This window comes from Lampris incognitus, chromosome 3 (assembly GCF_029633865.1).
Source record: "Lampris incognitus isolate fLamInc1 chromosome 3, fLamInc1.hap2, whole genome shotgun sequence".
Classification (NCBI taxonomy): Eukaryota; Metazoa; Chordata; class Actinopteri; order Lampriformes; family Lampridae; genus Lampris; species Lampris incognitus.
The window spans coordinates 104,516,469-104,530,882 of record NC_079213.1 but is presented as its reverse complement, the minus strand read 5'-3'; the positions used below and the strand labels follow the sequence as shown (position 1 = coordinate 104,530,882).

The 14,414-nt window shown below is 40.7% G+C and overlaps 2 protein-coding genes across 2 annotated transcripts in view; one reads left to right on the top strand and one right to left on the bottom strand.

Annotated features, from left to right (window-relative positions):
* Positions 1-2,556: 2,556 nt before the first annotated feature.
* Positions 2,557-7,443, bottom strand: LOC130109943 (uncharacterized). Its single transcript, XM_056276908.1, has 9 exons — positions 7,338-7,443; positions 5,744-5,823; positions 4,802-4,980; positions 4,342-4,438; positions 4,106-4,239; positions 3,495-3,557; positions 3,203-3,313; positions 2,939-3,114; positions 2,557-2,855 (listed from the first exon to the last, which is right to left on the bottom strand). Exons 2-9 carry the CDS (start codon positions 5,820-5,822, stop codon positions 2,783-2,785), a joined length of 912 nt encoding a protein of 303 aa, XP_056132883.1. The 5' UTR covers position 5,823; positions 7,338-7,443; the 3' UTR covers positions 2,557-2,782.
* A 5,568-nt stretch (positions 7,444-13,011) lies between these two features.
* The window catches only part of erich3 (glutamate-rich 3), a 31,421-nt gene continuing 30,018 nt past the window's right edge, over positions 13,012-14,414 (top strand). The window contains exon 1 of the mRNA XM_056276907.1: positions 13,012-13,045. Coding sequence (XP_056132882.1) covers positions 13,026-13,045 — 20 coding nt within the window. The 5' untranslated portion in view covers positions 13,012-13,025. The remainder of the gene's footprint in view (positions 13,046-14,414) is intronic.

Here is a 14,414-nt window from a genome sequence, read left to right as displayed (position 1 = left end):
AAATACTAAAGCGTCCATCCATCAGCATCCATGCATCAGCAGAGACATGACGCCATCTAGTGGTCAGTTAGGATATCGACTGATATACCGGCCCATGTTGAAAGATGTTTCCTGTATGCGCAATGCAGATGGGAGATGACGCTTTTATTGTTGTTGTTGTATTTTTTGTTGTTGTTGTCATAAAATGTATTTAACTGGCGCTTTTCAGACATCCAATTTAGCTTAAAGTGCTTTACATTAGAAAGAAACAGAAAAAAATTAAAGCATTGACAAGACCAGCAATAAAAAGGCCAGCAATGCCAAAGCAAGACAGAACTGAGAGGGAGGTTGGGGTTAAGGTACCAGTCTTGGTTTTGAGACTGAGTGGGCAAAGCCAATACACAGTAACATCAACTACTTTTCAAAAATACATCAGATCAGGCCAACACGGGTCAGCATTGATGGAAGAGTTGTTGGTTTTCTCGTTAATAAGAGCAGACTTAGTAAAGCCCCCTGAGGCAAATTTGTAATTTGTGATACTGGGCTATACGAATAAAATTGACATGACTTAAACAGGAAATGGAAAAAAATGAAAAAAGAAAAGAAATGAAGAAACAGATGTATGCCTGTTCGTCAAACATCGCTTTGGCGTGAATAGGTATTGCAGAGAGGCCCTCTAGGATCTGTCAGTGGAGGTTCACTAGGTTTTTTCTGTGGTGTTGGATGGGGGACCACATGTTTTCATTGTACCTCCACGAGGGGGGCCACAGAGGATGACGGACTGTGAAAACGCCAATTCATCTTCCTACTGACAGAGGACATATATTTATCTACCTGTCTGTCTATCTATCGATCTATCTAATCTATCCATCTATCTAATCTATCTATCATAGCCTGTCATTCTGCATATTTAGAGGAAAGGAAGGTTTTGAGATGTAAAAGCAACGCTAGTCCCAGATTCTATACACGTGAAATAAGACAGACAGACAGATATAGATAGACAGACAGACAGATATAGATAGATAGATAGATAGATAGATAGATAGATAGATAGATAGATAGATAGATAGATAGATAGATAGACAGACAAGACAGATAGTGTTGTATCTTATGAAGAACGGATTGTCCACAACATCTCAAAATTCGTTTCAACATTTTACTGACTTTAAGTGTGGCGCTGTCGCAGTAAAATTTGTTCCGGCCGGGGGAAAAGGTCCGGATGACGCGACCGGAACTTTTTCCCTGCCGGAACAAATTGTCACAGTAAATTCGTTCCGGCCGGGGAAAAAATTCCGGATGACGCGACAATGGCGTTCTAATCAGCTGTTGGAATTTGAATAATTTGCACTCCTGCGCTCGCGCTCATAACCATTCCAGCCCTATCACGGGACACTGGAATGAGTAAAGACATTAGAAATACATTAAAAATACGGTATTTTCTAAATATTTTGGATGATCTACTCCATGTTATGTTATAGCCTGTAATAAGGGTCATAGCGCTCTTGCAAAACCAATGGATGCACATAATTCCGCCATTAATGAAGTTAGAATAGGCTACCCATCGCCTATTGTTAGCAGTCTACGTTACGTAGTATTGTATTTACTTACACACATCATGCTTCAAAACGCAGTAATGAATGGTGAGTCCGAGTGAAACATCATCTCAAGACGTCTCTTATAATTGTAGGCCTACTTAATTAATGTGTAGCAGTAGCCTACCACCTCCTACCTGCAGATTAAACAGTCCCATCATCGGAGGCAGCTAAAACTTTGTGGGGGTTCTGAAGTGTAAGCCCCCAGAAAATATCTCCCCAGTTTCCGGCATATAGTAGACCTATGCCATACTTAATGTTTGACCCCTGAACATTCCCCATATCCGTACAGGTAAGTGAACATATAACTTAATAACGTGGGTTTATTTTACGCAAATAATAGTAAGGATGATCAAGCAACACATGAAGACACCTTGAAACGTTGGTCAAGTATAGGCCTATTCATGGATGACAACCAAAAACTATGCCCTTATTCTCTGAGATTACAGGCATGACCCTGGAAATAAAATCTCTTAGTCACATAAGCCCTTACCTTTTCAAAGTATTCAGATCTAGCCTTAGTCGTAGCCTATTGCAATATTCTTCCAAATGCTTAACCCTCAAAAGGACTTCAAACTTGTCTGACATCAAAAACTTGTGCTGTACTTAACAGTAGTAGCATGCTGTAGTAACCAACGTTAATTCAAGACTTTGTTGTGACCTGGTCAATACTGGAGTCATGTTCATCATTTACTGGCGACAATAGGTTATACTAAGTAAAAGTTACAGTCATAGACATGAAACATGACATCAATACTGAATAGAACGTTAAGTGGTAAGTGGCAAGAAAAAAACAATCTTGTTGTATCAAGCCATTTTTGTTATTATACTATACATTAAGCCATCTTTTGACTTACAGTGTCATATGGTAAGGAGTACGTTATCTGAATAATGCAATAATGAACAGACACGTTTTCACTTTCAACAACATGTATAGCCTTTTTTTTCATGTCAAATACAATTGAAATATTTTTCAATAGCCAACACAAAAAGAGAACATGTCTGATTAAACTGGTTGGGTGGAACAGCCAAGAGCAAGTATCCTTTTCAGTCATCTTCTTAGCTGCACGTTTTGTCTGGGTAGTCTGGACTGGACTTCATCTGTTTATGAACCTCTGCAGGGAAGCCTCTGCATGGAATCGTTCTTGTTGTTTGTTGTGTATATGAGCACATTCAGACAGACACAATAGGCTAAAGCTTACACTCAGGGGTTAAAGCTTTGTACTCAGGGGTTTTCCGTCCATGGTCTCCAACTGGACAAGATTGTCCTCCACACCGATGACCCTTACAGTTGTAAGAAAATGTAATTATTATACACATATTGACATACTTAAAATGTTGCGAGAACGTTTCGAAAGTTAACTTACCTATACTTGGTTGGCCAGTCTGGTTGCATGGTCATGCCTGGTCTGCCACGCTTCCGCTCATTCTTCTTGAGCACCTCCGTGCCAGGAATGAAGTCGAACCGCTTCGTGTTCTTCTTCTTCCTCCTAAGATAGGCTGCCTTCTGTCTCTCCTGGGCCTTCTCTATGTTCTGACGTACCTGCACAAATTCATGCGCTTGATAAGATTCTACATAGACAGTTTTAATGTTGTTGATTGAAAGAGAATTCAGTATTGACGCACATTGCTTTGTCAAAGACATCTGCGTCCGCTTCAGCCCGCCCATGAACAAAGGCCTCGATGTCCTCATCTTCTACTTCTGCAACTGGATCATCTGCAGCTGGACCATCACCTGCAATCTGCATTTTCACAAATTCATGTAGATTCAAGTTGTCACTTAGTGCAGAAGTTAAAACAAGTTTAAGCAATATGACATGAGACTGGTAAAGGATATACCCACAACTGCGACTTAGCCTGAGGCACAAAGACAGGCTGTTGAATGACAACAACCAATGACTGCATAACAAAGACATATCATACCTCTGAAAACAACCGTGGCTCTCGTCCATACATCAGACGAAAAGGCGAGTACTTGGTGGAAGACTGGAAAGAAGAGTTGTGTGCAAACAAAATCTCTTGTAACTGATCCTCCCACCTTTCCTGGAAGCCTTCTAAGGTCTTACCCATGGCCATCTTCAGGGTCTGGTTCGTCCATTCATCAAGTCCTACAAATATCAATGAAATTTGTATTACAATAACAGGTGTGCAGTCAAGTAATTGACTGTAACTACCACAACGTATGCATACCATTTGTCTGTGGGTGGTATATGCTGATGACATCCGGTGCTTTATCCCGCATCTCTCGAACATGGTCTGATTCACCTTTGAAAGAAAAAACAATTCATAATAGTCATCATCAATTGAGCAATTCACTAAACAAATAAAGATAAGTACGAATTTACAACAGAAAAACTGTACCGTGTTCCAAAATTCCCGGCCGCGGTCTGTTAGGATGATCTCGGGAGATCCATGCCTGTAGAATATGTCCATCATTGCCTACAGCACGATCTTGTAGAAATGATTAGTTCTTTATTGGTTATTTACTAGCCTCACTAACTATCATAACGTTTGACAAACGGTTAGGTACATACCGCAGAGGTCAGTTCAGCTTGTTTCGCCAAAATGGGTCTAGCCTCCACCCATTTGGTGAAATAATCGGTGGCAGTCAGCAAGTAGGTATTACCACCTTTCTGCGACGCCTTCAGAGGTCCAATAAGGTCAACACCTTCATAGGAATGTAGAGAACAGAGAGGAGGGGTGATGGTAATGTTATTTCTGTAAGCAACCAGTCATTCCTCCAGTAAATCCATGTGAAGTGCTTTCTTACCGATCATGTGCCACGGGGCTACTGGTTTGATTGGCTTCAACTCCGGTGACTCCGTCTTCACCTTCTCAAACTTCTGGCATTGTTCACAGGTACTGACCTTCATAACAATAAGGAATAAATCACAACAGTTAATAGCAGATGAATGATGTCTTGTCATTGAAATCAGGGTATCTGCACTTCAGGAAGATTTCAAATTGAAGGATTGACTGCTTGATTGATTTGGGATTAAAAGACAGAAACATAATCCAAAGGATAACTTGTTAAAGTGTTGCCACTTATTTTCAACATGGTCACTGACAGACTATCAAACAACATTTAGAAAAATATTAAAAGCTATGAGAAAATTAAATACCTATCTTGTAGACGAACAAAATCTAATGCAATAATTTAAGACTTTTTAAGAACATGCGGGTTCTTTGATAATGCATTGGTTTGTCAGAATTGAAAGTATTTCACCTACCCAGTCGTCAACATCTGCTGTGATGCTGTGCCAATAGAACCTCTTCCTGATCTTTTCCATCATCCTGTCTCGTCCAAAATGGCCAGCATGGGCTTCCTCAAGGATGGCCATCTTCTTCTCCTCAGTGAAGACAATCCTCCTCAAGGGGCCATCAGCCCCCTGGTAGAACAAATCCTCACCTGAAAAAGAGAAATGAAAACAAAATGTCAATTGCAATGAGCCTAACAGTGGGACACTTCTGTATACACATATAGCATATTTCATTTTCTATACAATACTTGATTATTTAGAAAAACGTTTTGTGAATGACTGCGCTGTAAGGATGGAACATCAACAAAATATAATTGCTGTATGCTGCATACAAAAAGGGAAAACAACATATCAGACATGTACATTTCATAATAGTATTTTAAAAGTATTCAAAGAAGGACATAAATCACTTTGACTCAAATGTAAAAAAGGCAACACGTAGAAAAGGAAAATCTTCCTTACAAACTTGGTGCCAGTATATGAAACAACTCCTTGCCAGTCAGAAAACCAGTCCCTAGCACTAGTCGTCACCAGTTAGCATAGTCATTACGGTTTGATTACCAGAGTTGACTCTCCATTTGTCTCAGGTAAATTCTGGGGTAAAACTATACTATCATAGTAACATAAAGATAGTCCCGACACACACCCCTCATAACATGGTATATTACTTACATTTGATTGGCAATAGGAAACACTTTGCTCGACTGACACTTCTCTAGTCTCACTGCTATGTTGAACAACTAGCACTATTGCTAGCTAGCTAGTGAGTTAACCATTAGCCAAGCTTACCAAGTGTTTGGTGAACTTTAACGTCAGCAATGGTAACCTACGGAAACTTGCAAACTAAACGAGTTTACATAAGCCTGCAATAACAAAGTGGTGTCTCTGATATATAACTTAAGTTAGCATTACCTTGAGGTGAATAGTTTTTTGCAGCCTTCCTGATGGCTCTCTTGGAGGACTCGGAGAGTCCAGGGCTGTACTTCTCCATTCTGGAAAGATAAAACAAAATATCCTGGAATAACACCATCCTAACAAGTGTAACCAGTTATTTTCTTGCCCGGTGCGGGATTCGAACGAGGTGTACTGCACCACAAGGCGACATCAGGTCAGACCCGTTAACTAGGGGCTAACGTGTCTTATTAGTAGTTTACAGTCGTCACCCTCCCCGGAAGCGCGCCCTCGCATTTGTTATTCCCGCGCTCCGAAGAGACTTCTGAGGATCTGCACACTTCCGGATCCCACCGCTGCCACCAATGTAACCGGTTATTTTCTTGCCCGGTGCGGGATTCGATACGGCGTGTACTGCACCACAAGGCGACGTCACTAACCGCTCGGCTAAAGGGTCAGACCCGTTAGTTAGGGGCTAACGTGTCTTCTTAGTAGTTTACACAAGTTACAAATGACTGACAGGTTGTTAAGTTATACAGTATTAGTAAGATAGCCGTCTAACTATGCTTTGAAGTATCTAGCTGCTAGCAAGCTAATGTCTGACTATAGCTAACGCGATCGGTAGAGACTAGCTAACTGTGAACAGCTGATTAGAACGCCATTGTCGCGTCATCCGGAACTTTTCCCCGGCCGGAAAATGTGACAGGCAGTAAATTTGTTCCGGCAGGGAAAAAGTTCCGGTCGCGTCATCCGGAACTTTTCCCCGACCGGAACAAATTAACTGCGACAGCACCATTGCACGTTACGTTCACTGATCTAAAAAAAAAAAAGAAGACTGGATCGAGCAACTCGCGATATGAAGTGAAGCCGGCATGGGCGACCTGGCGGCCATCTTAGGTAGACCAAGAAGCGATCAAATTGCATTAGAATTGCCCGCTAAAATGTTGAGTTGCGGCGCATACCAGTGCTCTAACCGCACAGGGTAGAAAAAAAGTGGCAATTCAGATAATATAACATTTCCCAAGTAAGTACCCTTTGTTATTTGACTCTTGCATTTAAGAGGCCATAGCAACTGCTGTTTTAAGATGCCTTGATTTGTCGAAATGTTTTTCCCGAGCTGGCTCCTCAGACGAGTGCGTGAAAGGAGGACACAGCGCGTGCCGCTCGCGAGGGAGAGAGCGGTGCGTCCTGGCTTCATCGGGCCGTTGCTCGCCATCGCTGCAACACGCTAGCTCGCTACCTAAGAAAATGACAGTATACTAGGCTACTTTACGACCACCTATATGTGCAAGCAAGACCATTAAACTTTCCAATGAGTCTGCTGTTTGTAAACAACAGAGTCTCATATTCTCATGTTCTGCAATCATGATCTTACATTTACATGTAGAAGTTTTGTCAGCTGTTTTCGCAGCTTCTTGCCAGCTAGCTTTGCAGTGCATTCTTTGCCAAGATGATGCAGTCGTATCTTGCAATAATTACAAGATTACTTTTATAAGATTAAAAACATGATTATCCATGACAGCAGCGTCGAACATGTGAGGAGCCAGCTCGGGATTTTTTTTTCTTGCCAAATCAAGGCATCTCAATACCGCAGTTGCTATGGCATCTTGAATACCTGCTTCATGGGGGAAGACTGCCATCAGTTGCTGCAAGTAGTCGTTGAAAACATTTCTCCGTTTCTTCACAGATGCTGACAACACTTTCTGTAGGCTTGATCAAACCTCCTCTGTCTTTGAACTTTAGGAAACTGTTTTCAGTTGCATGCTCCTCTAACTTCAATGCAGCACAACATGAATGGCAATGAACTTGTTTTTCAGTCATCTTGACAACATAACCAGAAATACAAGATATAGATGCCTTTTTGAAATCAGAGATATTTGACATTGTTGGAATATCTGTGTAGTCGTGATCAGATCTTACAGATTGAGACTCCAGCAAATCATATTTTCTGATTATTGCTGCATCAGATGTTGAAACATTTTTTTCCATTAACACTGCATGAGTCTTCCAGGACATGTAAGATGTCAGTTGGATCCCTAGCAACACAGTTCCCATTGCCACCTTGGATGCTACTGCGTAACAGGAGACGTTTGTATGCTGCAGTGAACTGTTTGGAGGTAGGATTGTTGAAGCCGCCAGCAGATCGTATGGCACCAAAGAACAATTCTAGGTGGTCTTAACTGAACTTGTATGTAAGGAGATATTTTAGTGGAGAATCTTCTTTCTCAACCCAGTCATGGAAAGTGCCTTGTATACTCCTGGTTGCAACCAAGAATCCAATAAAACCAGTTTTACATCTGGATGTGTGCATTTCTTTGCCAGATGTATCTTTTAATCCAAGGACATAGCTATGTGCAGTATCAAGGAATGGATACCAAGATGATTTGTTGGAAGCACATAAAGCTGAATTGAAGCCCTTTGCAAATGAATTTCTTGAGTTCAGAATGTCAAACAGATGATCAAAGGTACGGATGAACTTCACAGTGGCACTACAACCAGAAAATTGAGGTAGTTTGAGGACATCTGAGCAATACTGCAATGCATCAACAACACTAGAACCGAAGACTTGTGCAGCCAGGTTTACTTTCATTTTCTGCTGCCTCCATTCTATGTGGGACATCTTTAATTTATTACCGAGTCTCAATCCCTCATCGCTTTGTAGTTTATGGAGCTCAACAATGTATTGCCATCTAATTTTATCACCATTTGTATCAACAAGAATACCACCATCTGCTAGAGTGTTCCTGACAAGTTTGAGCATATGACAGACATCTAACAAAATATACACCTTGTCATCAGGATTTGATGGATGGGGAAACCAAGTTCTAAGATTAGTTGGATTCAAGCATGCACCTAGCTGTGACAACATGGTGAAATGACAAGATGGACCATCACAGGTTACAGAGACAACCTTAACTCCTACATCAGATAGTTTTTTCAAGCAGTTCTTTACAAGATTTGCTCTCTCCACACCATTAAGGCCATCAACAAAGAAATACCCAACAGGCACCTTCCAAGAGCTATTAATGGACACAACCATCGACACAAGCGCATCCCTTGCATATGGAAGGGAGTCAACATCATCAACACCATTGCCCAGATCAACAAAGCCACGGAACTTTTTGCCATCCCATTCTACATGCTTGCGTATTGCCATCTCATCTAGCATAAGAGAGCATACAACTTGTTGACCCTTTTCATTTGCTGAAATTACAGAGGCTCGCAGTGCACGAAAGGCTGTCTCAGTAAATCCTGGTTCTGCTGGTACTTTACTGTACCACTCCCTTATTTGCGCTTGACATGGCAGGGCAAGATTGAATGTCTTGCGCACAAATTCATAAGCTTTTGCTGAATAAAACTGCAAAGTCATTGCAAAAGAGCGAAGTTCTGCTGAAAAATTCTTTCCCTGGAATGACACTTTTCCAGAAGATGCACGTTTCATGATTGCCAGAGGAACTCCTGAAAACGACTGCGATAGAATCTCTTCACAACCTGATGAAATCAAGTTTTTGTCCTTGAGACACTTAATTATTGACCTCAATGACTGAACACGGCTTTTCAATCTTCTGTTATTTTGTTGCTTGATTTTCAAATTCTTCTTCAAGAGAGTTATTGTGTCCTTTTTATTTTTGATCTCTCTTTGAAGCTTTGTTGGTGACTGTGTTTTGCTGTATTGGTGATCCATATGAATACATTCAGCATTCGAGTCTATAGATTCAACTCTTGACATCCTTTCTGCAGGACCATCATCTGATACATATGGTTCAGGTGATTCTCGGATGGCTGGGGACTTCCGCTTCTTGACAACCTGAAGGTAAAATTGTAAAGATCAATGAATTTTAAAAAAATGCTGAAAAATAATTATTTAAAAAAATCTATATCATTGATTGCTAACTCAATTTCAGTACAGATTTATTCCATGTGATAAGATATATTATATTTATACTGAAAGGTCTTGATGAAAAGGGGGGTCCAAATAGTAAGGTGTTGGAATTTTCCTTGATTATAAACCTCACAGTTTGCAGAGTTGGAATAAGGGTTCAACAATTTGCTATAATTTTTTAATCCACTGTGAGGTGGACTTGAATACAAAATGAAACAAGGTGAGCATCTAGTTTTGAAAAATTGACACTGTGGTGATATCATGATATCCAAGTGCAAAGATCTCCAGCCTTGCCCAGAGGAGGGGGGCACCATGTATATTTTGGGTATTGGGGATGTGCCGCCTGAAAGGTTATCAATTTTCACAATTCAGAGAAAGGAATAGTATCGATTTTCAATAATTTGGTATAAGGAACGGTATCAATATTTTCATTAATCAGTATACATTTTCGCAAAATTGGGATAAAAAGCAGGTATATGCTTTTAAAACTTGGATGGCATGCCCCAAACCCAAATCTGGCAAAGTGCCCCCCCTTAATGTAGTAAGAAGATGACATGATCTTTAACTTTAAATGAAAATCCCTTGAAATTGAAATTAAATGCGGGCCTACCTTTATCAAATGCTGAGGAAATGAAAAGATTGTCGGAACTGCATCTTGCTTCAGTCGAATTGTTTGTCCTGTCTTATCGAAACAGGACTCTTCAAAGTGTTCAGAGCACACCGAGGCGTGCTTTGAGGGATTATAACTTTCCCTTCGAAGATTGCGAATCCACCTGTGACGTCTTTCTAGACCCTTTGGAAACCTAGGAGTTGACGAAAGTGAATCAATCAATCAATTTTAATAGTTGATAGCACACTGCCGCTGATTTCAAATACAGTGAGTGAAAAGTCGAAGGAATCGTAAATTGCCTTGTTCATTTAACTTACTGAAGAGAAAATGGGCCACTACTAATGTTTTTACTCAGTAATTATTCCACGCATATCTTGACACTACTTCAAGTTTATTCCTAATGCTGGTTTTATCATTTTGTTTGATTTGTTTACAGCCAGAATGTTCCGGCCGCGACTATAGAGTGTCTAGACCAGAGCCCCAGAAAGAGAGAGTTACGTCAGCTCCGTAGACGTCAATGGGCCAATTATTTAACAGCAATGGCGGATCATGGGGAGCCCCGGACAGTTCCGAACAGTGCGCATAGAATATGTGTCCCGTTGGAATATACTGTAGCGAATTCGGAGGACAACGCAACCACAGGAACTGCCGCGGCCGGGAAGCGAACCCGTGTCGCCCGCACCGCAGGAGACATCGCTAACCGCTCGACTAAAGGGTCAGACCCGCCAGCCAGCGGCCAGCGTGTCTATTTATCCATGCACGTTACAATATCTATATCTATATATGGATGTAAAAATCTGAAAATATTGGTTAGTAGTTACCAGAAATCGCGGCTAAGCAGTTCATTTAAATGACCCGCCACGCTTCGTTTGGAACTATTCCGCGGCTACATGAACCACGTGACCCTCTCGTGCGCGTTCTGACCCCTCACTGACGCAACTCTCTTTCCAGGGCTCTGGTCTAGACTACCGGTTGTGGAGTTAGAAAACAACGAGACAGGAGACGTGAGAGTAGACGTAGTCGAGGTAGTTTACTAGCTCCAACTTTGCATGTCATACATTCGACAACGACACTGAACTGTCAACCGGAAGCGGAAGTGCATTATCTGACTCCTCGCCTCTTCCCTTACAGGTACACCGTCCTCTTAGGTGAATGTCTCTAGTTATATAGATGTGGGTCACCACACGGTAACGTTAGCTCTAGCTCAGTGGTTCTCAACCTTTTTGGGGTCCTGGACCCCCTGCGTATTTTTGATCTACCCTGAGGACCCCTCCACCTGATCTTGGGGGAGGGGGGTTGCAATTTGATAGAAACAGTAGAAACTGCATTTTAAATTGCATTATAGCATTTATTCACTCTTGAGGGCAAAAATAAGAGCTTTCAGTTGTAACTTAGATATAGTTAACAAAACAGAATTCTTATGCAGTAACTTTCAGATATATGTAACAAAACAGAATATGTATTCAGTAACTTTCAGATATATGTAACAACAGAATTTTTATGCAGTAACTTTTAACAATGCAAACGGAAGCGAGATCTCATTAAAATACAATAAATTACACTTGTGAAACAGATGTAATTAGAGAAAAAAGTCCCGTTACCCTTTATAGTTTAGATAGATAAAGGTCTCAGTCACATTTGAGTAAAATAATCCTATTTCTATATATGTCATAGGATCTTTTTTTTAAAGATATTTTATTTTCACGGACCCCTTGCAATTACACCACGGACCACTAGGGGTCCGCGGACCCCCAGTTGAGAAAACTAATGGCTAACCCTACGAGGAGTTGTGATAGAATTTTGAACTTAATTGGGCAGCCTATAATTTAGGTAATTTACAATGAAAGAGTCAAATAAAAAAGGGCACTTACTTGTGAAATGTTATATTAGTTGAATTGCCACTTTGTTTCGACCCTGTGCGGTTAGAGCACTTGTACGCTCCGCAAGTCGGCATTTTAGCTGGCAATTGCGATGCAATTTGATCGTTTTTTGCTCTACCTAAAATGGCGCCGATCAAGTTCAATTGGCCACCACAAATTGGTGGCACGGAATTATGGGTTGCGCGATCCAGTCTTTTATTTGGGATCAGTGGTTACATTCACATGGCTAACAGCTGCTGTGTCAACACCGAGCCGGCGGACGCCGACGCCGGTAACTCTTCTTCTACGGTTACAGAACATACACTCTGAACAGCATAACAAGATCGCCGCCTAGTGGACTCTTCGGTAATAACCCATATCATTACTCTACAACAGGATTAACCAAGGTAAGTATGATTATGTATTATTTAGTATTCTTCTTAGCCGTCAGCAGGTAAGTATTTATCATTAGGAAATAAGGCTAGGATACCACAGATAGATCGATAGATTTTCACAGCACAGTGCAAAACTAAGTATAACACATACAGTTAAGAAATGCAGAGAATATACAACTGAAACTATCAAAAATGTATACAAAAGACTATAAGACAAATACAAGGTGCAGAATAAATGATGCTCCAAACATGGTGAATTAGTTCCCGGTGTGTTTGCACACTTCGTAAATGGAAACCAGCGTCTTCTGGAGCATCGTCACGTGACCTCCCATGACAACCAGTCGCGTCATCAATTCCGCTCAGAGCGAGCGGCGGCGGCTCATGTACAGCTGACAGATGACAGATGACAGGTACAGGAACACGGATCCCAGGCACTGACGCACACACACACACACACACACACACACACACACCTGGACCAAGCGTGACGGTTCTGCACACGTGCCGGACGCCCGGAGTGGGTCAGCAGATGCGGGAGTTGGAAGAGACTGAAACCATGAGTCACTTCAACCCAGGGTAGGTCCGATCGCTTTATCTGTCATGCAAATGAGTTGCCAAGTTTACATCGTTATTTGCTTTTTTTGGGACATTTACTGCTCAAAATACTGCGGCAGGCCAAACTTTGATTTATCCCCGTTTAAACTCTAGAATTACATTTGTTAAAGTTGCAAGTACAGGGGCCAGATAATGTCTCTACCTTAAACCGGGATAAGGTAGAATAGAATAGAATCACTATATTTCCAAAGGGAACGTCATACGTGGTAGCCAGCTTTAAGCAGATATGCAAATAAATTACACACATATTTAATATGCTAATATACTAACTTATAAACTAAGATATACTGTATTTATTAATAGTAGTAGTAGTAGAACTTAATTTGTCCCCAGAGGAGCAATTGCTTGTGTATATATTTGTATATCATGTACACACATATATGTATATATATATATATATATATATATATATATATATGTGTGTGTGTGTGTGTGTGTGTGTGTATAAATCAACTTGACTAATTGGATTATTTTGCTCCTTATTTGTTGAGCAGTATCCCTACTGTTGAGTGTTTCTTTTAACAAAGTCATATATGTGTGTGTGTGTGTGTGTGTGTGTGTGTGTGTGTGTGTGTGTGTGTGTGTGTAATACTTATATACAGTACAATATCAATATGCTTTACTGATACTATTACTCTTTAGATACCACTTTAAAGTAGACCTAGCAGGTCTAAGCAGTTAATCTTTAGATAGCGCTTTAACGTAGACCTAGCAGGTCTAAGCAGTTAATCTTTAGATACCACTTTAATGTAGACCTAGCAGGTCTAAGCAGTTAATCTTTAGATAGCACTTTAATGTAGACCTAGCAGGTCTAAGCAGTTAATCTTTAGATAGCACTTTAATTTAGACCTAGCAGGTCTAAGCAGTTAATCTTTAGATACCACTTTAATGTAGACCTAGCAGGTCTAAGCAGTTAATCTTTAGATACCACTTTAATGTGGACCTAGCAGGTCTAAGCAGTTAATCTTTAGATAGCGCTTTAACGTAGACCTAGCAGGTCTAAGCAGTTAATCTTTAGATACCACTTTAATGTAGACCTAGCAAGTCTAAGCAGTTAATCTTTAGATAGCACTTTAATGTAGACCTAGCAGGTCTAAGCAGTTAATCTTTAGATAGCACTTTAATTTAGACCTAGCAGGTCTAAGCAGTTAATCTTTAGATACCACTTTAATGTAGACCTAGCAGGTCTAAGCAGTTAATCTTTAGATACCACTTTAATGTGGACCTAGCAGGTCTAAGCAGTTAATCTTTAGATAGCGCTTTAACGTATACCTAGCAGGTCTAAGCAGTTAATCTTTAGATACCACTTTAATGTGGACCTAGCAGGTCT